General features: G+C 43.1%; 1 protein-coding gene across 1 annotated transcript in view; it reads right to left on the reverse strand.

The window, feature by feature from the left end:
* Window positions 1-687: 687 nt before the first annotated feature.
* The window catches only part of Ncapd3 (non-SMC condensin II complex, subunit D3), a 55081-nt gene continuing 34160 nt past the window's right edge, over window positions 688-21608 (reverse strand). The window contains exons 21-35 of the mRNA XM_013009833.1: window positions 20717-20831; window positions 20516-20623; window positions 18889-19127; window positions 18069-18148; window positions 14775-14912; window positions 14293-14426; window positions 13622-13821; window positions 10806-10916; window positions 8825-9007; window positions 8033-8205; window positions 7678-7817; window positions 6786-6857; window positions 1501-1575; window positions 1360-1420; window positions 688-1255 (exon numbers count right to left, since the gene is read on the reverse strand). Coding sequence (XP_012865287.1) covers window positions 1150-1255; window positions 1360-1420; window positions 1501-1575; window positions 6786-6857; window positions 7678-7817; window positions 8033-8205; window positions 8825-9007; window positions 10806-10916; window positions 13622-13821; window positions 14293-14426; window positions 14775-14912; window positions 18069-18148; window positions 18889-19127; window positions 20516-20623; window positions 20717-20831 — 1935 coding nt within the window. The 3' untranslated portion in view covers window positions 688-1149. The remainder of the gene's footprint in view (window positions 1256-1359; window positions 1421-1500; window positions 1576-6785; window positions 6858-7677; window positions 7818-8032; window positions 8206-8824; window positions 9008-10805; window positions 10917-13621; window positions 13822-14292; window positions 14427-14774; window positions 14913-18068; window positions 18149-18888; window positions 19128-20515; window positions 20624-20716; window positions 20832-21608) is intronic.

Here is a 21608-nt window from a genome sequence, read left to right on the forward strand (position 1 = left end):
ATGTTGGATTTGCTGTCTTCTTAGTATTTTGCTAAGCAATTACAATGAAGAGGTGTTCTATCACTGTCTACAAGGAAATGAATACCTGACTGGAACCAAGTTTGTCCACTCGAGCAACTTTGTGACTTACTCCATCAATGATGAGGACATTTGTGTCAGAGTTTATTTATGGGAGAGGTATGGGTGAAACACAGAGACTTTCCACCTTCCAAACCCAACTACCATATGTGCATGCTAACATGCATACTTGAGGCTGGGGTATAGTTCAGTGGTAGAGCATGCCTAGTGTTCATGAGGCCCTGTGCTCTATCCCCAGCCTTTTGTGTGTGTTTGGGGGCAGGGGAGGGGAAGATACTGCAAGTTTAAAAGAAAAAATTTAACAATAAGTCTACTTTTGCTTCTGTAATACTGGACTCAACAAAATAAGGCTGAGGACCTAGCTTGTGTAGAGTACTTGCCTAGCATGCACAAGGCTTTGGGTTCAATCCTCACCATTGCAAAAAATAAAAAGAACCAGCAAGGCATGGTGACATACACCTGTAGTTCAGCTTCTTGAAAGGCCAAGGCAAGAGTTCAGGACCAGCCTGAACAACAGAAGTGAGACCCTGTCTTCCATGTAGTTATCTTAACTACCAGTGAAAGCCCTTTTCTGACACCAGAAAAACTGTAGTGAATGCTGCAAGGCTATATTTATGCTTAACTTTTATTATCTCAACTTAGAAAGCTGTACACTTCTTTTAAATCAGCAGTTATAAATAATAGAAAAAATAATACATTCAAATTTTTGTCAATGGATTTGGGAAAATATGTACTATAAGGAATTCAAACAAGCTAATAGAAGCTTCATTTATATAAAAGAAAGCTGCACTTTAAGTTGTATTCCTGAAAGACCAGATCGTAATCTGACATCCAGAGTATAATACTAAATAGCTAAAATCCTAAATCTGGCATTTCTTAGTTTTACAAGTTTTGGTCATGTGTCAGAAAGATAAATACAGCTTTGCTGGGCACACATGAGTGACCACACATTTGCTCTGCACACAACGGCAGCATCAGGGGGTGTGAGGTGGTTGGGAAGCCCTCTACCTTTCTGCACACAGGACGTAGAATGCCTCTTGCCTTCCCAGACACCAGCTACAGTGTCCTTGTTCAGTTAGCTGCCTTCAGGGGGGTCTTCCTGGACCTCCTACTGGAGCTAGGGTGGTCATCAGTCCTGCCTAGAGTCTTCACATTCCACTGCGGAGGTGGTGGAGTCCTGGGAAGAAATGACATGGTCATACTGAGACCACACCCCCAAAACAAAAACCCCAAACCAAAAAATACCTGACAAAACCAAAAGGAACTTTTTGTCATACTTACGCTTTATCAGGCAGTGATAAACATAAAATGTCATTTCCTTGATTCTGGGCTTCCGTTTTCTCTGAAAAGGAGTCCCGACACAGATTCAGTTTTTCCAGAACTTCAAGGACAACTAGTGTCTCACACAAGAAGGAAACTTACCTTTGGCTGCAAAGGGAGTCTGTGACATTCCTATGAAACTGACCCCTGCTCCGAATGTGACGTCAGTGATGGACCCTGGCAAAGGGAAGCACATCACAGAAACATGAAGGAAAAGCTGGCAGGATGCAGGCACCGTGTGCAGCCGCCTCAGCAAGTCAGCCAGTCTGCTCCGGCTCCCGTTGGGGCCTGTTCCTCACATTGAGGTTCTACCTCAACCTAACCTTTCCCTAGGACTTCACAGTGCTGACACTCCTCCAAGAGGTTCTTCAGTCTCTCCTAGCTTTCCCTTTGGACAACAGCCCTGTTCAAGATGCTCTGTATTCTGCTCTTACCTCTGGCTTTTTAGGTATCTTGACTCCTCTCTGCATCCTAGCCTGACACTTCCCATTGATCTCACCATCCCCTGCCTGGACACATCAAAACTCATTACTTCTCCTTGACATGGTCCTGCTATGTTTCTACACACAACAGGATGGACCGGTATATGGTCCACCCAACCTGGAGCCATCAGGCACCATCAAGCCCTGCTGATGCTAGTGTTCAAGATTCTCTACCTAGTGCCCTACTTCACCATGAATGTCCTGATCCATCATATCCCAACCCTTTATCTGTCACTGCTTCTTCCCACTCCTCCAGCCTCCCCTTCCTCCAGCTCACCCCTTGGGAGGCAGGTGAGCACACACTGAAGAACAGACTGAAGCACAGTGGGTCTGTATCCTTGCTGAGTCTTACTAGTGTGAACTACACAAGAATCTAAAATGGTATTGAAGCGAATTCCAAAAAATGGAAACTTTTTTTTTCCTTTGTTGCTGCTTTAATTTCCTTTTTTGGGGGGGTGGGGGGCTGTGTCTTATTTGTTTATATGTCTCTGGGAGGGGCAGAGGGGCACAGAAATGGAGGAACAAAGGATGAACAAATGTGGGTGGGGATTGGAAGGAAAAACGGGGAGAGAGTGAGGGAAGGGGGTGACACTGTCCAAAACGAAATGTATTCTACCTGACTCATGTGACTGTAACCCCTTTGTACATCACCTTTATAATAACAATAATTTTTTTAAAGAATCTAAAGTAGGAGCTAGGCACTGGTGGCTCACATCTGTAGTCTTAGGAGGCTGAGATCTGAAGATCACAGTTTGAAGCCCACCTGAGCAATAAAGTCCATAAGCCTTTTACCTCCAGTTATCTACTCAAAAGTCAGACATAGAGCTGTGGCTCAAGTGGTACAACACTAGCATTGGGCAAAAAAGCTAAAGGACAATGCTGAGGCCCTGAGTTCAAGGCCCAGTACGAAAACAAAAATCTAAAATGGGGATGAAAATATATACTAATCCCACAAGGGGTTGTTATGATTAAATGAGGTTATATAAAGTATATAACACAGTACCTGATCCAAGGTTAACTGCTAAAGAAATAATTAGCTATTATCTCTTCTATTAGTGGAGTCACTTTAAGATGGCCCCATTGCCTTTACAAACTCACATGCGAATGCTGCAGGACACCTGCTGTATACCATGTTTGTGAATCAATGTTCTCCAGCAGGCCCTGGCCTTCACACCTGTGTGTACGTTCAGCCCTTCTGCCTGGCCTGCTGCCGAGAACAAACACAGCACTCCACCGGTCCGTGGCACTCCATACTCTAAGCTTCTACCGGCCCACTTGTAGAAGCAGAGCTGGGTGTGAGGCTGGCCCAGCACACTTGTGAGTGTAGCACTCCCTCCTTTCTCCATGTTGGGACATCCTAGAAGTATGGATGGTACTTTTCTAAGCTCAATTCTAAGTTACCCAGCAGTGCTTCCCAGCATTCCACCTGTAGATGGACTGGCAAAAGATCCCACCTTCATCTGTGAGCTCTCCCTGAACTGTCATTCGAATCACACTGTTTCCGCAACTCCGAAGCCTACATGCCTTCTAGGTAACAAGTCTCCTGCCTTTACCAAAGCACCTGCACAGGGGATCTTACCCTCCACTCCCCAGTGTACTCTGTGCTTAGAATCAAAAGGCAGAAGTGCCTTTGCTGCCTGCATTACAGCTGCAAGAGGGATTTGCTAAACACTATACAGATTTTCAGCTAAATCCTATCTCTGAAAATGATACTTTCCATTTAGCAAAGCCACTGCCCATCTGAACCATGGTGCATTGCAAGAGTTCAATTGAGTAGCCTTCTTCCTACTGGCTTTTCAGAGTTCAGGCCACATCATGATAGTCATCAATAGAAACCATGCTGAAAAAGGCACTGCATGCTCCTAAATTCTATGCTAATTCTCAGGACAGCTAACAGGAGACCCTTCTTTAAGTACCTCTAGTTCAGAAATCACAGCGACAAAGACAATACATTTAGCAGCCTGGAGAGAGAACAGGTTTGTGTTCAGACCCAGTGACACCTGAGTCTTGTTTTCAGTGCAAAGATGAGTCCATACATGCAAATCAGCCTCATGCTCTGTGCCAGGTTTCACTGGTGAGGAACACATGCTCCCAGGAGATCAACCAGAGCCTGAAACCAAGAACTCATGGGATGAGCAAAACTAAAGTCAGATGTACTGTCCTTGTTTCTCAGCCTACAACACCCATGTGCCAAAACAGAAGCATTTGGTTCCCTGAGCCAGGAACACTCTTGAAAGAGAAGGACTATTTTACATAACATCACCACATCTTTTGATGTACAGAGAGCCAGAATTATCCACTCCCTTTCATGACAGAGTCATCATTGTTTACTTGTTGTCTGAGGACAGCTGAGGTAGGAATTCTGTTCACTATTCAATCTCATGAAAAGAGGGCCCTGGATGAAGATTTTTCGATAGCCCCTAAATATTCAGAGACATAAGAATATCACAGGTTAATAAGCAATAAGCAAGTAGCTAGAAGCCAGGAGGTTCTTGGTGAACATACCCTGCTTGTAAGTGGAGTCAATGAGAGGAAAACATTGGTTTATCTTACATCTCAACAGTGCCCAGAATCAGGTTGATAAAGAGGCTGCAGAGGCTCACAGAGGTTGAAATCCAGGGTCTGAGCTGAGACCCACCTCTGCCACTGAACAAACTGCTTCTATCACAAACAGAATAAATACAGAAGACTGGTGTGCAGTGCCGAGAGGTTCAGGGAGCCCAGGAGGGGCCTACTTCAGCTTACCAGGCAGGGAAAGGGCGTCGGGATAAGGGTTTGGTAAGTGAGGGCTCAAGTTACGGAATAACATGGTTTGGGTCACTGACGAGTCTGCGCAGCACTGAGATACAGAGTGGGGCACATCAGGCAGGTCCTAGGAAATTATACTGTATATTCTGGACAGTAACCATCTCTTCATACTATTGGTTGACTATCCCTAATCTGAAAATCAAAATCTATGCCACTCAAAAACCCAAAATGTCATGAATGCCGACCTGAGGTCACAGTGGAAAGTTCTACACTTGACCACAGATGACAGCAGACATCAAAACATAAGTGCAGGGGCTGGGAAGGTGGCTCAGTGGTAGAGTGCTTGCCTGGCATGCCTGAGGCCCTGGGTTTGATTCCTCAGCACCACATAAGCAAAAAGAAAAAGCCAGAAGTGGCGCTGTGGCTCAAGTGGTAGAGCGCTAGCCTTGAGCTGAAGAGCTGAGGGGCATCGCCCAGGCCCAGAGTTCAGGCCCCACGACCAACCAAAAAAAAAACTACAAAAACAAAAACATAAGTGCAGAAAATACTGTGTAAAGTTACTGTCTGGTTATGTGTGTGGGTCTATGATACATCAGTGAATCTCACTGTGTATAGACTTCGGCCATATCCTGAAGAGTTGTCAGTATGTATATGCAAATACTTCCAAATCCAAAAATATCTGAAATCTGAAACATTTCTGATTCTAAGCATTTTGGAATAATTTTCTCAATAATGACTCTTATGGGATTTAAAACAATAAGCTATAAATTAGGGGAAATTTTTCAACTCTTCTAATTTGTTCCTATTTGGGAAAGGAAAGAAAAGAATGGGGCATTTGGACAAAACAGCTGTTGAGGTTCAGAGAAGACAGAGGCACTTGCTATAGCTGGAGCATCAACCTCAACATACCAGAGCCCCCAGTCTAAACATGCTCGGTACACGTCAGCACCAACTTCTGACTACTCCCTATGGTAGACTCGCTGAGTACTATCCAGTACTCTTGTAATGGCAAGAGGTAGCAGGTAGGGCTAGTAACTTGATCTATGTGCCTCAGCTTCCCACAAGGATCCTCTAAGTCATTTTGAAGTTTAAATGAGCTAATAGAAAAACTATTGGTCCACCCCAATGGACTAATGGGTCAAGAAAATGTGATATAGGGGCTGGGAAGGTGGCTCAGTGGTAGAGCGCTTGCCTTGCATGCATGAGGCCCTCAGTACAACATAAGCAGAAAAAAAACAAAGCTGGAAGTGGCGCTGTGGCTCAAGTGGTAGAGTGCTAGCCTTGAGCTGAAGAGCTGAGGGACAGCGCCCAGGCCCAGAGTTTAGGCCCCACGACTAGACCCCTCCTCCCCCCAAAAGAAAATGTGGTATAGATAAACAATGGCATTCTACTCTTCCATCAGAAAGAATGATATTGTACCATTCGTAAGGAAATGTAAAGACTTGGAAAAAAATAATATTAAGCAAAGCAAGCCAGACTCAAAGAAATATAGGTTGCGTGGTTCCCCTCATTTGTTCTAATTAGACTGTACCTAAAAATCTATAAGCAAATACACTGGATGGTAAAAGACAAAAAATACATTTGGACAGAAAAAAATTATACAAGACTGTAGACATTCACACAGTGAGACCAAAGGAGGATATTCTTAGGAGAGGATCACAAAGATATAATAACTATGTGCATATGGTCATATGAAATGATATTAATCAACATGAATTCCAAGAGTGGAAACAACAGTGTCTTTTTTTCTTTGTTGCTGTTTTTGTTTTCTGTACCTTCTGTCTTATTTGTAATTTTATCTGTTTGGGGGAAGGTAGGGGGCGGGACAGAAATGGTGGGACCAAGGGTGAACAAATGTAGCAGTGATCCTCACTAGACACTACTTTGAACTATACAACTTGTGTGTGTGTGTGGGGGGGCAGATGGGAGGGAAAAAAGAGAGAGAGAGGGAAGGGGTGATACTGTTTAAAAAGAAATGTCCTCATTACCTGACTTATATAACTAACCCCTCTGTACATCACCTTTATAATAACAATTAAAAAAAAGAAAACTTGGTTAAGCATCAGGAGAGCTGCTGTCCAATTACAAGCAGTATCTTGCAACAAAGTTTTCCTACAATACAGCAAATGCACAGTGATTAGAGGAAAGGGTACTTACTCTCTGGGGTACTGATTGCCCGCAACTGCTTGATAGCACCATCAGACTCTTGCTCCAAGCTGTAGGAAGGTGCTAAAGTGGAAAACAAGATTAAAGACTAAAACCATCAAAGAGAAGGCATAGGACATATATGGCGAAGCTCAAGTTCCCAGTGGTTAAAGTTTCTTAGAGCCAGTTCAAAATGCACTGCAAATATGTGATAAACCTCAGAAAACATGGGCATTTTCACTAATTTTCTCTAGAAAGTTGAACTATAAAACTCAGCAAACCAGTGTTTCTAAGCTGGAAAATTTAGTTTGACACTGAAGTTTTCTAAATATTCATGGCCTTTGACTACTGGGCATAGTTCTAAGGATTCCATACGTACAGACTATACATGCAAGGGTATTTACTGTGACATTATTTAGACTAAAAAAATTGAAAAGCACTTTCAATAGGGTCCTGATCAAAAAGTTTTGGTACTTCTTTAAGATGGAATGGTATAAAACCACTGGGAAGAGTTTTGAAAATTAAAGAAAACTTTTCCCTATGTATCACATAGGGAAGCAGGTGATAAAACAATGTATACTAAGATCACACACACACACACACACACACACACACATATATATATACACACACACACACATATGGGTGAATGTGTGTGTGTGTGTGTGTGTAGAAAAAAGATTAGAGGAATAAACATGTACTACTGTGGTTTTATATTCTCCAATTCCAAAATCTTTCAGGGAGCCACAAACTGTTTTCTCGCCTACAATCCTAAATCCCCAGTTAATGTCAGATGTCTTGAGATAAGGAAACAGAAAGCATTTGAAGAGGAATGACAAGCAGACTTGTTCTTTTTAGTCAGCCGTGAGCTCCCCCTATGTCTGGCACCAATCTTTAGGCTTACCCCGGCTGCCTGGTTTCTCTGGGCTTTCCAACTTTAAAGCAAAGGGATGAATTCCTGAGCCCTGGCTGCGATGTTTATTCTTGGACTCCACGGCTTTCTTGACGGAATTCAGGATGGCAATGGTGCTCAGGGACATGGGCCTGTGGGAGATAACATGCCACAGATGCTGCAGAGGCAGCAGGAAGACAATGTGGCCCTTGCCCACATCCTTTGAGATGTGCTGCTCATCCACCCTCTTTCCAGTCTTCAAGGGAGGGGTATGGAGTGAGGAGGCTTCCAGCCAATGCAAAGATGAACAGCGTGTGTCATAGCGGGGAGGCAAGACCAGCCTGCCACTGCCTAATGGGCTCCCTACCTGGCACTGGGCATTAACATCTTCAGAGGCCCAGCTTCTGGTGTGAGAGGCAAAGATGGTGCGTGACCCGTGCTAGTGCTAGATCCAGGTACTGAGGGCCAGCTTGCAGCTGGGGGCACAGCAGCATTTTCTTGGCCAGCAGGAGCTGGCACTGCTTCTGAGCCAGGACCAACCTGTTGGAGAAGATGAATGGAATTGGAATCTTCCTATGTTATGAACAAGCTATACCAGTCTTGGGCAAGAACACATTTCTCTTCGACACAGAACTATCAGCCAACTGCCACACATAGATCTTGTGGCCAATTTGTCCTCGTCACGCTTAAGTGCAACAGATCTGTCTGGATTTCTCAGGCAGTGAGAACATCGTGCTTCTAACAAGAGCAGCAGCTAGACCTAGAAACGCCTCCGGGGACAATATGCTCTCAAGAAGGGTGGCTGTGAGAAAGACCCCAGCAAACGAAAACATTAGGGAAGGAGGCTTAGGGGTGGGTGGCCTGGAATTACAGCTCAGATGTCCGGTACTGGTATGCATTCTGACACTAGGCATTTCTCCCATTATTACTGCAATTTTCCAGACAATGTCCTATGGTAGGGACTGCGGAAGGAGAAGCTTGAGCCACTGCTCTGTCTATTGCACATAACAAGGGAACATGGAACCGGCCAGCAAGCCACATGCGCAGGGGTCTAATGCTGATTGAAACTCTGATTACGTGTGGGTTTGGGAGAATGCTGGGAAAGCTGGCATGAAAATATACTGGACAGTTGGTCAGCCTAAGTCAGACCTCCTCCTACCTGCACAGCTTGGACCCCATCGCCACCATCAAGCACCCTGTTCATATCAGCCTGCTTGGCCAGCTCTTGTTCCTGGGCCAGCTGCTCGTTATATTTCTTCATGTCATACTCAAGTTCAGATGCCAGTTGTTTGTCAACTGCAAAGAAATCCTTGATTTCATCCCGGTAATCTTGCATTACTTCCTGAAAGACCCAGAAGCACCCGTTAAGTGTTTTCTTGACTAAAATAAGCTCTCGCAGGCATGGTAGCACCAACTGCAATCCTAACGCCCAGAGGGCAGAGGCAGGAAGATCACAAGGTTCAGGGCAGCCTGGGCTACACAGCAAGACCCTGTCTCAACAAGAAAAACAAGAAATAAGCAGCGCAGTACAACCTGACAAACAATAACAACAGTAAAATGTGTCTGAAGCTAACGGCTCCTGTTTGTAATTCCAGTTATAGAGAGCCCATGAGACTCTTATCTCCAATTAACCACCAAAAGTAGAGGTAGGGCTCAAGTCGAGGCCCCAAGTTCAAGCTCTAGTACACAAGCAAACACGCACGCGCGCGCGCGCACACACACACACACAAAGATTTGCATTACTGAGAGTAGGCAACGCGCGCACACACACACAGACACAAAGATTTGCATTACTGAGATTAGGCAGTATCTATTACATTAATTAGCAGATTACTTAGCATAATGGCCTATTGTAAGGAAACATTAATGATGTTCACATTGTCCACCATGATGTGAGATATTAACAAACAGTTCCCATCTCATAGGAAGCTTCCTGTTTATCTGCCAGGTGAGGGGCAATCGCTCAGGTACCCAATGGGAGAAAGACATGGTCCTGGCCCAGGCTCCCACAGCAGATCCAGGGAGCAGAGCAGCCTGGAAGCTGCTCATTCACTTACACTAGCTTTATCCACTAGACCCAGAGAACCACAACTAAGGCCCTAAACCCATTTTTGTGCCTTTTGATTTTATTGAAAATCTTTCATTACATCTGGGTTCAAGCCTTAGAGGGGGTCTTTTAACCTCTGGGTTAAGAGAAAGAACCCTTTCTGCCTAACAGAACTAGAGGAAGAAAAAGCTACACTGCAGTTCAACCATGACAAAAACTACGGGAAGACTATCAGCTCCAGCAGTCATACTGCAGAGCTAAGAGGGTGGCTGCTGAATGAAATTCAGGGGTGTGGTAGAAACAGGAGGCCCTAAACATTTTATATGCCCTCCTCTGACTGGACAGATTGGACAATAAAAAATATAAAAATAATTACAAATTCTCATTTTTCTCTATACAGCGTGCTCATCCATCCCAACCCCTTCTTACTTAGCGTACAAGGTCACCTGAAGATCATATTCCATAGCATTTTGTTGCCGCCTTTTCAGAGAAAGGGTTTTTGTTTTGTTTTTTTACGGGGAAATATAACAATGTTACCAGAGAATAACTGCTAAATTAAGGAAATGGTTGTGGCTTTTTATTTCTGAGCAATTCGATGAAAGATCTGAGGCCTTCCTTAGGTCTGTCCTGCAGAATCACCCTGAAAAGTGTTGCTCAGTCTGTAACTTCCCCACCCCCTTCACAAACAGCAATGCCAGCCAGAGGACAGCAGCTGCCATGGCACTGTTAACTCCTAACCAGGGCCATCTGAAGCAGTGAGAACTCCTTCACCAGAGTGGACTACGATGAAGACTTGCTTTTTCTCCTTGACCGAAATGGAACCTAATCCCAAAATGCATACAAATGTAACATGTGTGAACATATGCTTGGCAGGTGGGAAAGGGCAGGCCCCTGCAGTGTGCCTCTAGCCCAACACCCCATCTCCTCTGCAGATAAGCCAGCTTGGCATATGCATTGTATACACTACTGTAATAAAGGTTTCTATATAGCTCTCTGAGTTCTTACCACTCATTATCTCCCTACACTGGCAGGAGATCCTAAGTAATGAATTTGGGGAAGAGATGCAACCCCAAAAGGCAAACTTATCACTTACCCTGAGATAGTTCATGAGTTCTCGTAAAGCTGGGATCTTTTTTTTCTCCAGCACAGTCTTCAGGGAGATGATAATTGGAATAATGTTTTCTATGAAATTCCTCTTTTGAACCTGTAGTAATACAAACAGAAGCATGTTTTAGATGTACAAACTTCTAAAAGACAAAAGCTTTTCCTTCATCCCATTCTTGTAGCACAGACAGTGTAGCATCTTGTAACAATTGATTTCTGGTGTTTGATTATGACACTGGGAATGTATTGTACGGAAGGCTTTTCTTCTAAAGTCATCCTAAGCATTACAGGCAAACATTCACAAGGTTTATAATATAGGCTACAGAGAAATACTACTCACACATTCTAAATGAGAAAAAGGAGTAAGAAATATGTTTAATAACTTGACAAAAAGCTCAAAATCTCCACACAAGATCTTCTGGACTCTTAACTCTGGTCTACATTCAGTCCTACTTGGGCTGTGCAGAGGTATTTTGTAATCTGAAGATGAGATGACAGTACTATAAAAATGGATAAGCATGGGCTGGGAACATGGCGTAGTGTTAGAGTGCTTGCCTAGCATGCACGAGGCCCTGGGTTCCATTCCTCAGTTCCGCATACACAGAAAAAGCCAGAAGTGGAGCCATTGTTCAAGTGGTAGAGTGCTAGCCTTGAGCAAAAGCAGCTCAGGGACAACGCATTGGCCCCGAGTTCAAGCCCCAGGACTGGCAAAAAAAAAAAAAAAAAAGGCTAAGTATGATGACAGCCAGCTGCACACACACACACACACACACACACACACGTACATGTGTGGCAAGTGCACACATGAGTGTGTGTTTTGTTTATAACTGTGCACACATTTTAAAAAGTGGTATGAGCTAGGTATGGTACCACTTGCTTCTAACCCCAGCCTGTAGGGAACAGAGGCAGGAGGACTGAGAATTTGTGCTAGCCTTGATTTAAATGATCAGTCACCCATCTATTCAGCAATAGGTTTCTTAAGAATTAAAAATCATTCATTATAGCATCTCACATATGTAAGACTTATCTTCCTTAACCTGTACTCTTGTTCTTCTCCAAGCTAATAGTATTTTTCTTGCTTATATAACACCTCATTTGTAAAGGATCTTCTCAGTCCCTGTAACAGGAGGGCAATAGGCCAAAAAATAAACAATTCACTTAAATACAGACATCAACAGATGCTGGTTTAGGAACAGTCTTTAGAAATGGCCTAAATGAATTCCCTCAAGTACTATCAAGACCTCAGAAATGCAACAAGGTTTCAGATTGCTTCTAGACCACAGTGTGTGTAGGGATAAATTATACTGGGTGGCAAGAGGCAGGGTCTGGAACTTGTCTGTGAGGGAAGGGTGTCTACAAAGGAAGCAGGCAGACAAGAATAGTGGTAAGAGGCTTTCTGGGAAGATAGAACTTAAAATATATGGGAATGGGGGCAGAGGTGTAAAAGGTGTAGAACAGGAGAGAATACAGCCTACCACTTCAGAGCTGAGAACCAAGGTGATCATAAGCAAAGAAGAAGGAAAGGGATGGGGTAAGTACCAGCACATTAAGATTGTATCCTGGAGGAGAATTAGTATTTCATTCAGAAATGGCACGATACCACACAAATATCATCCATAAAATAAATTTACCCCCTTATTTATCACCAAGAGAAGAGTTCCGTGAACTGACACAACATGTTGAGTAGCAAATACCACAAATCACCCATAATCCACCAGAAAAGTCTCCTGCTGCCCTTCACAGTCAATCTGCCTCTATTCTATTTTATGATCACATTTGTATTTTAAAAACATTGTTCTAAAGCTTGACATAGTGATGTTGCCTATCATTACAGCACTTGGAAGGCCGATGCAGAGGATCATGAGTTCAAGCCCAAACGAGGCTACATAATGAGCATCTTGTCACAAACAAACAAAAAACAAGACTGTATGGGCAGCAAATGGCACATAGCCTGCAGGACAAGGAAACTAGAGACAGAAAGGGTGCTATGGGAACAACTAGAAATGGCATAGACTTAACAAGTCAGAAGCGTGGAAATCCAAGAGAGAGATGGATCTTTCAGATAAACAGACAGGAACTCCTGACAAAATGGATGACACCAGACTCCTTCTTTAGGATCAAAAGCCTTCAGGAGCCAGGCGCCAGTGGATGGATCATGCCTATAATCCTAGCTACTCAGGAAGCTGAGATCTGAGGATCACAGTTCGAAGGCAGCCCAGGCAGGAAAGTCCACAAGATTCTTATCTCCAATAAACTATTCACAAAAGTTCAACTGGTAGAGCACTCATTTGAGCAAAAGAAGCTCAGGGACAGAACCCAGGGCCAGAGTTCAAGCACCAGGACTAGCAAAAAACAAAAACAAAAAAAAAAGAACCTTTAGGGATCAGGTTGGAAACATACCAGCTATCCCTATAGGGCCTGGAGAGGGCTGGTAATGAGGCTCTTGAACAGCCATTCAATTTTAAGTCTGATACTTCAGGTCAAACAAAGAATGTGCTTAGAATCCTAGACACTTGTTCTGCTGTGGCACAAATTATCCAAGAGATCACTGTGACAATTTGTTATCTAATGGCAGAAAAGGCCATTAGATAAGTCAGCTTTGACAGAGTAACCTTGAGACACTTGTGGCTCACGGAGACAGACAAGTAGAAGGGAACTCTGTCTTATAAGAGGAGCTGGGGCTAGAAATAGACTTGCAGATTGCTACCTAGGCACTGGTTAAAACCACTGGTAAGAACAAGCCCAGGACCCAGGGACACCACCCAGTATGCACATGAGCAGTCTGTGGGATGAGCCCACATGCACCTGTGAGATGAGCTTTATCTGGGCTTCCTGCATGACCACATTTGCCAAAGCCATGTCATCTTCTTCCAAAAGGAGGTCCTTGCATGGTTTAGCTCTCATTGCCAGAAGCTTGATCTCCTTTGAGCTGAGAACATCAAATGTGTCTGAAAGCAATTCACTGGCCTCCATATCGAGCGGTAAGATGCCATCGGCGAAGCATGCTGAGAGAAAGCACAGGAGATCTAAGGAACATGTTAGGCCAGAGGGGGAGGGCAGTTGACAGGCTTACTGGCTGTCTGGGACAGCAATCTGCAGTGGGGTCTGTCTGGGGCACAGCTGATGGCACATGCTAGAAACATGGGTGTTCCTGAAGAACCAGGGCCTACATGGTACAGACCTGTGTTTTATTTTATCAATTATTTTTTTTTGCCAGTCCTGGGGCTTGAACTCTGGGCCTGGGCACTGTCCCTGAAGGCTAGTACTATACCACATGAGCCACAGCACCACTTCTGGCTTTTTACTTGGAGTCTTATGGACTTTCCTGCCCAGGCTGGCTTTCAACCATGACCCTCAGATCTCAGCCTCCTCAGTAGTTAGGATCAGAGGTGTGAGCCACGGGTACCTGGCCTGTATTTTATTTTTAAACACATATTTGCCACTATCCCCCCCACCAACACCACCATGAGGCCTACCCAGAATACTAAGGCAGATTTTTGAAGTGATATTGAATCGCTGCTCATCTGTGAAGTGTTCTAGAAGAAACTTGTAGATTCTCATTCGCCTCCCCTTGTTGGTCTTTCCCTTCAGTGAGAACAGCCGCTTCTCTCTGTGGCAGAGCACAATGGTTTTACCACACAAGTGGGTGTAGGTGTCAAGGGTTCAGCACAACAGTGTACCAGCATCTGCAAGGCTAAGTGCAAAGGACACTGGGATTCCAATGTCTTCCTGGACGTATAATTCCTTCAGGACCCTAGCCTCACAGGTGAATTTTCCTAAACTGTCCTGCCAAAGAAGGTAACAAGTACCAAGAGAAATATCCAGATGACAGTCAGTGGTCCAAGCTCTGCACAAGACCAGCCAGACATTTCCTACCTCTCTGTCTGAACAGCCAGCACCTCCCAAACCTCCCCTTACCTCTTACCAAGAGACCATCCACCCCGGCCACTCCACTGACCTCTCGGACTGGGGAAATTTGTTATACTTCTCATGCTTCTCATAGTTGTTGAAGTGGAATATACACTCAATAAAGTGCTGGAAGAACATGACAGGGTTCCTCTTCAGTAGCAAGTGAGCCAGGCAAAACTCTCCCAAACTGCAAAGTGGAGAGAAAAAAGTAGGAAACACGCTTGTTGTTTGCATGGTCTCTACAAAAATGTAAGCACTGCCGTGAAGCACAAAGAACGGTAAGCAAGGCTAAAAGATTCTAAAGCTACCTAGGTAGTTGGGTACTTCCTTCCTCCGCAAACTAATCATCTTTGTGTTTTCTTCCTTTTTTTTTCTTTCCTTTTTTACTTGTTTCTTTTTCTTTCTCCCTCCCCCCTTTTTTTTGTGCTAATCCTGGGGCTTGACCTCAGGGCCTAAGCTTTGTGCTCAAGGATAGTTCTCTACTACTTGAGCCACAGCTCCACTTTCATTTTATTTTCTTTTGGCCCCTAATTGGAAATAAATCTCACGAGCTTTCCTGATTGGGCTGGCTTAGAACCATGATCCTTATATCTCAGCCTCCTGAGTAGCCAGGGTTATAGGCATGTTTCACCAGCAGCTGGCTTCCTTCTCTTTCTTAGTGGCACTTTATATTAGTCACTTTCTTGCCTTGAACACTTATACCTGCTTTTTTATACTTCTGCAGCAATTGCTAACTTACGACTATTTGTACTTGGATTTCACTCTGTATTTACTGGACTACAAGGTCACCACCTAGTGGGCAGAGGAGGAAATATGTCATGCAACTTTGTTTCCCCCAAATTTGGGGTTATCAGAAACAACTAAAAATGTTGCATAGCCCTGGAGTTTAGCTCAATGTTAGAGCACTTGCCTTCAATGCACAAGGCTCTGAGTTTGATCCACAGCACTGCCCTCCAATATATATTCATGCAAAAAAGAAACCACTTCAAGAAATCCCATTGGACCACAAGTAAATTCAGTTCTACCACTACAGTCTCTGTAAGATCTACACTGGCATTTAGTATGGAAAAATTACTATTAATCAAAGCAGACAGACCTGGCCTTTAGCCTAAACAATCAGAGACCAGACTTAAATTACAGTTCACCAGGTTTCCAAAGTGGAAAATCCTGGCCTACATTTGAACTATGATTTAAATAAACCCAGAATGCAGCGATAAAACTGAAAGGCTTAAAAGTGCACGCGCGTGCGCGTGCGTGTGTGTGTGTGTATGCATGTGTGTGGGTAAAAGGCTACAAGAAGCGCTGATAACTCCTACTATAGTGTAAGTTATCTTTGTATCTGTCCTCGTTTCTTTGATTGATAATATCTATAATTGGTAATATCTATATTCAAATTCTACATATATTTTACATATTGACAAGTGCTTAATATATTTGCTGTAATGCATTTTAACTTAAAATTTCTAATTAACAGAGAAACATCAACACTGTATACAGTGTATACATTTATTGTGCCATGAGATGTTTCAACACATGTACACACTGTATAGTATTTAAATAAGGTTAAACAAAGCTATTGCCTTTTTTGTTTTTTAAACATGCCCATGAATAAGCTCATAAAAAAACAGGAAAACAAAGACATACGAGCTACACAGTCCATCTTCTATCCTACGCTATTGTCTAGAACAGCTCATGCACTTTGAACATTCAGCTCCATCTGCACACTGCATAGACAGCAGTCAGCAGGCAGTGCTAAGGAGCACTGCAAAGGGAGGAGGGAGCCACACAACTATTGCTTCCTTTGCCCAGCTATACAAAGAAAAAAAAAACCAGACAGGCCTAGCGTTTTCTTCTGGATCTAGACGTATTAATTAGAATGTTAACCTTCTACCATGTGTTGTTATGTGAAATGTTCTTCCTTAGGAAATTACACCCAAAGAAAACTCAGCAGAAATTCTTCCAATGGAACTCAGAGTAAATTATTGGTGACCATTTTTAGAACCAGAGGGACCCATTATTCTATGCTATTTATAGTTAATGAATTCTATAAAGACTTTCTCCTCACTGTGGTAGCTTTTTCCATGGCATTCAACATTCTATTTTCCAATTGCACATTTGCTTTAAAAAGAATTATTCATACAATATAATCTAAGGCAGCAAATTCTATCAGACTATTCCTTAACCCCTTAAAAATGGGTCTTAAAAAAAAAAAAAAAGGCCAGGCTCTGGTAGCTCACACCTGTAAATCTTAGCTATTCAGGAGGCTGTCAATCTGTTGAAAGCTTGCCTGAGCATCAAAGACCAAGAGATTCTAACCCTAAAATACCAGTAAAGAGCAGGTTCGGAGGTATGGCTCAAGGGGTAGAGCACCAGCCAAGCAAGCAAACTAAGCAAATGCGCGATATTGAGTTCAAGCCCTAGTACTGCCAAACGAACAAACCAAAACCAAACAAAAAGAAGCTGTACATTGTGGTACATGCTTGTGATCCCAGTTACTTGGGAGCTAGAGGCAGGAAGATCGTGAGTTCAGACTAGCAGGCAAAGATAGCAAGACTGTCTCAAAAACAAAAGGTCTTGGGGGGCGGGGGCATACCTCAAGTGGAGAGTGACTAGCATATATGAAGCCCTTAGTTCAATCCCCAGTGCTACCAGAAAAAAATAAGGAAGAAAGGAAGGGAGGGAGGGAGGGAGAGAGGAAAGAAAGGAGGAGGGAGGGAGGCAGGGAGGGAGGGAGAAAGGGAGAAAGGGAGAAAGGGAAGAAGGAAGGAAGGAAGGAAGGAAGGAAGGAAGGAAGGAAGGAAGGAAGGAAGGAAGGAAGGAAGGAATTGGCAAAGTTATATATCTCACACCTCTTTATAAGGAGCCTTGTAATTTGTATGTTCAAATTCACACTGCAATTATCTTCATTCCTAAAATTTCTTCCTTATAATTTCTGGACTTAAAGTAAATTTGGAACTCTTTATCAAAAATAACATTGGGGGGTGGCCTAGAAATAGATATAATCAAGTCAACAGTCAATGGCTTCTATCCTGTACAGTTTGGTATGACAAAGGCATGAATAGTTCTTTATTACTCTTTCGGGGAGACAAATAACATTAGCAAATATAGTCAACACTGTGATCATCTGGATGGATCTAGCCAGGTTTTGTTTTATTTTTAACTGAAATATGAACATCTGTTGTATAGTTCAGTACCGTAAAAGTTGGCTCCTTTTTCTGGCAACTATCAAAAGCTCCCTAAATCTCAAATAACTGAACTGTAGATCAACTTAAAGAAAAGAATCTAGTGTACACCAGAATGAGGGATACTGTCCAGCCATGGGACATGTGAGAGACAGATTTACCTGGCAACATCTGGCTGTGAATCGATCAGCGTGCTGACAAAGTGAAAGAACAGAGAGCCCTTCCATTTCACAAACTCCTCCTGTCAAAGAGAAACCAACATATTTCAGGATGACTCTAATATAGAATCCTTAGGTGCATTTAGACACAGAACCACTCATCAACTTTGTGTGACATTACTTCTGCTGGCTTCTGATCTATCTAGGACAAATGAGCTCAGTTGGGTAGCAGCTCACTGCCCACCATCTTGAAACCCTTTCTCCATTTGACAGTGCAAAGAGATGGGGAGGAATCGTATGTGGGTAGGATGTCATCAAATCTTAGGAAAACGGCTCAAAGCATATATGGCTTTTACAGGACAGAGCCACAGGTGCCTCTGTGTTAGAAACATAGCACATACATGAGGCTAGATTCTTTCATGCACCGAAATCCCTCACTGAACTCTCAGAACAAGGATGTGAAACAGCCCAGCAAAAGTATTATCCTTATTTTGACAAAAGAAGAAGTCTGAGAAATGTGGATTTGTTCAAGGTCAAGAAGAGTAATAGAACTGGAGCTTGTGTGCTTTTCTGTCCAGGGTATTTATTTGTAAAAGTGGAACTTCATATGTCTTGAAAGGATGCCTACACAAACCCCAAATGAATATTCTCAAGTTAAGGATCTGATAAAACAGGCTGAACTGAACTTGAGACACATGGGACTGTAAAGTAAAGATGGGGCTGGTTATTTTTGGACTCTATTACAACGTAAGCACATTTCCTTGCTAATTGAGTGTTCCCTTAAACCAGAAGCAGTGGTTAGTGGAGTGGAAAAAAGACATACCTGCAAGAGGTTGGTAAGCAAGAACAGAGTCTGCTTTCGGATAAATGGGTCTGAATCCTTCAGACAAATGGAGATATTGGGAATGTACTTGTCAACCATGACAGTGTATCGGATACAAAGATCACACATCACGATGATGACATTGTTGCGAACGGCTACATCCTCACACACTTCCAGCTCTCGCACAAAGGCTGGGATGCTCTCCTTTGCCAGGTCCTCATTCTGTAAGCATAGCTTACCTGTTCCAGAAAAGAGGGAGATACCAGGACTCAGATGTATGGGTTTTATTTAAAGTTAAGCCATCATGCCCACAATCATAAGCAACAAAAGCTGAGGCAGACAAAACCATCTAAAGTTCAAAGTACCTATAGGAAAAACAGACTCCATCAGAGGCTGTAGGAGATACATGTTTTGGAATATTCCTCTACATTACTAAAATTATTACTTTGTTTCTTCTTTACAATTAGAGGAGGGTTGCTAAATTGTATTGGTTTGTATGTTTGTCTGGTGGCCTGGGGATTTTGCTCCTATTTGAATTTCTTACATATTTTTAAAGAAATCAATATCACAAAAAATTCATAACTTTTAACTACCACAAATAACAGTCATAGTGAGAGAAAAAAGTTCAGATTATAGCACAGAGGTCAGCATTTTCCTAACAACTATTTGAGTTCATGTACAAATATGCTTAAGTCTCATTTGCCAACTCTGGAAAGAATGAAATAAACTGTTTCCTTTTATGACCTGAACTTCAGATTCATTTTTCCATTTCCAGAACTCAGTGTAGCACTTGGAACACAGTTCTTGATAAACAAGACTTTGCGATGCTATCATGTGAATATTCTTTAAAAAAAAAATGATAGGAGCTGGGCACCAGTGATCACATCACGCCTGTAATCTTAGCTACTCAGGAGTCTGAGATCTGAGGATCACAGTTCAGAACCAGCCCCAAAAGTCCGTGAGACTCTTATCTCCAGTTAACCACCAGAACACCAGAAGTGGTACTATGTCTCAAGAGAGAGCGCTCACCTTGAGGTGAAGAGCTCAGGGACAGCTCCCAGGTCTATTTTAAGCCCCACGACTAACCAATAAAAGATAGGAACAGGTATAACTGTAATAAATTAACACAACCTAAGAATAAAAGCTCAATATAGTAAGGTTCTGAGTGTCAGTCTTGCTTAGTTACTCCTGAGGACCTTGTCAACAGTACCGCTGTTGCACACCTGGGATCCTATGAAAATTACTACCTCTTCATATCACAAGAGCTAGAGCAGGTACAACTTTAGCAGCATGCAGCATGTTGCTACAGATGAACTGATTTCAGACAAAAGCTCATGGAGTACCAATGGCTCATATCTATAATTCTAGCTACACAGGAAGTTGAGATCTGAGGATTGATATTTGAAGCCAGTGCAGGCAGAAAAATTGGTATGATTCTCTCCAATTAACCAGTAAAATGTCATACTAAAGGTGTGGCTCAAGTGGTAGAGCATCAGCCATGAGTATGGTCCTGTATGAGTGTGTGCGCGCACACACACACACACACACACAAACACACACACCAAAGGCAAATGCCATATGTGGAAGCAGACAGCAGAGCCCATTTTCTCCCACATGGTACACTTACCTAAGGTGATGATGGCATGCGCTCTGATCACAGAGGGCATGACAGAGCCTCTGAGCTGGGAGGCTGGCTGAGCAGGTGGAGCATCACTGGTACCTGGAGATGATGGTACTGCAGGGAAGAGAAAGGGTTCAGTGGACAGGGCATCGGCAGGTAATGCAGCGATAAGACCACACAGCACAGATATAACCTTGGGAGCCTTACGTTGATCTCCATCAGTGGAAGAAGCCAGGATGGACTGAACCAGAAGAAAGATTCGCTTCTCTACTCTCGATGGACACAGTTGGGCTACGTCTCCCAGGGTAAAAATATATTTCACCTGCAAAGACAATTGGTTTTGCATTGAAAAGGAGGCAAAAGGGAAATTAGCTGCAGTGCATAACTTGTCAAGGAAGTTTTTTATTTTTTCTTTTTGGTCTGTCGAGTTATAAAACTTTATTTTATTTCAGAAAAGTAGATGCCACTGTGAAAGTGTAGTCACTTCTTAATGAAACCTACCCAAAATTACAGTGACCATGTAATTTTATCATCTAAATCCAGACACTTCTGTGTGAGTAAATGAATCTATGAATTAAGAATCAGGTTGTGTGGCTGGGAAGGTGGCTCAGTGGTAGAGCGCTTGCCTTGCATGCATGAGGCCCTGGGTTCGATTCCTCAGCACCACATAAGCAAAAAGAAAAAAGCTGTGGTGCTGTGGCTCAAGTGGTAGAGTGCTAGCCTTGAGCTGAAGAGCTGAGGGATAGCGCCCAGGCCCAGAGTTCAGGCCCCACGACTGGACCAAAAAAAAAAAAAAAATCAGGTTGTGATAAAATGTTATCTTGGGTAAACTAAGAAAGAGTTATTTATTTATAATCCCACCTCTAAGGATATCGTCATTGTTTTTTGATGGTGTTATTTGAGACCAGGCCTTGCTATGTAGTCCAGACTGGCCTCAAACCTGTGATCCTTCAGCCTCTTCCTCCCAAGTGCATAGGGTGACCATGTCTAGATTAACACATCATTATTATATTTCTCTTTTTTTCTTCTAGGTCCCAGACCAGGATTCAAACGTGGTACCTGTGGCCGCTTTTGATGACTGGCTGGCGCTCTACCAACT

The sequence above is a fragment of the Dipodomys ordii genome, unplaced genomic scaffold (assembly GCF_000151885.1).
Source record: "Dipodomys ordii isolate 6190 unplaced genomic scaffold, Dord_2.0 Scaffold10, whole genome shotgun sequence".
In the NCBI taxonomy this organism is placed as follows: domain Eukaryota; kingdom Metazoa; phylum Chordata; class Mammalia; order Rodentia; family Heteromyidae; genus Dipodomys; species Dipodomys ordii.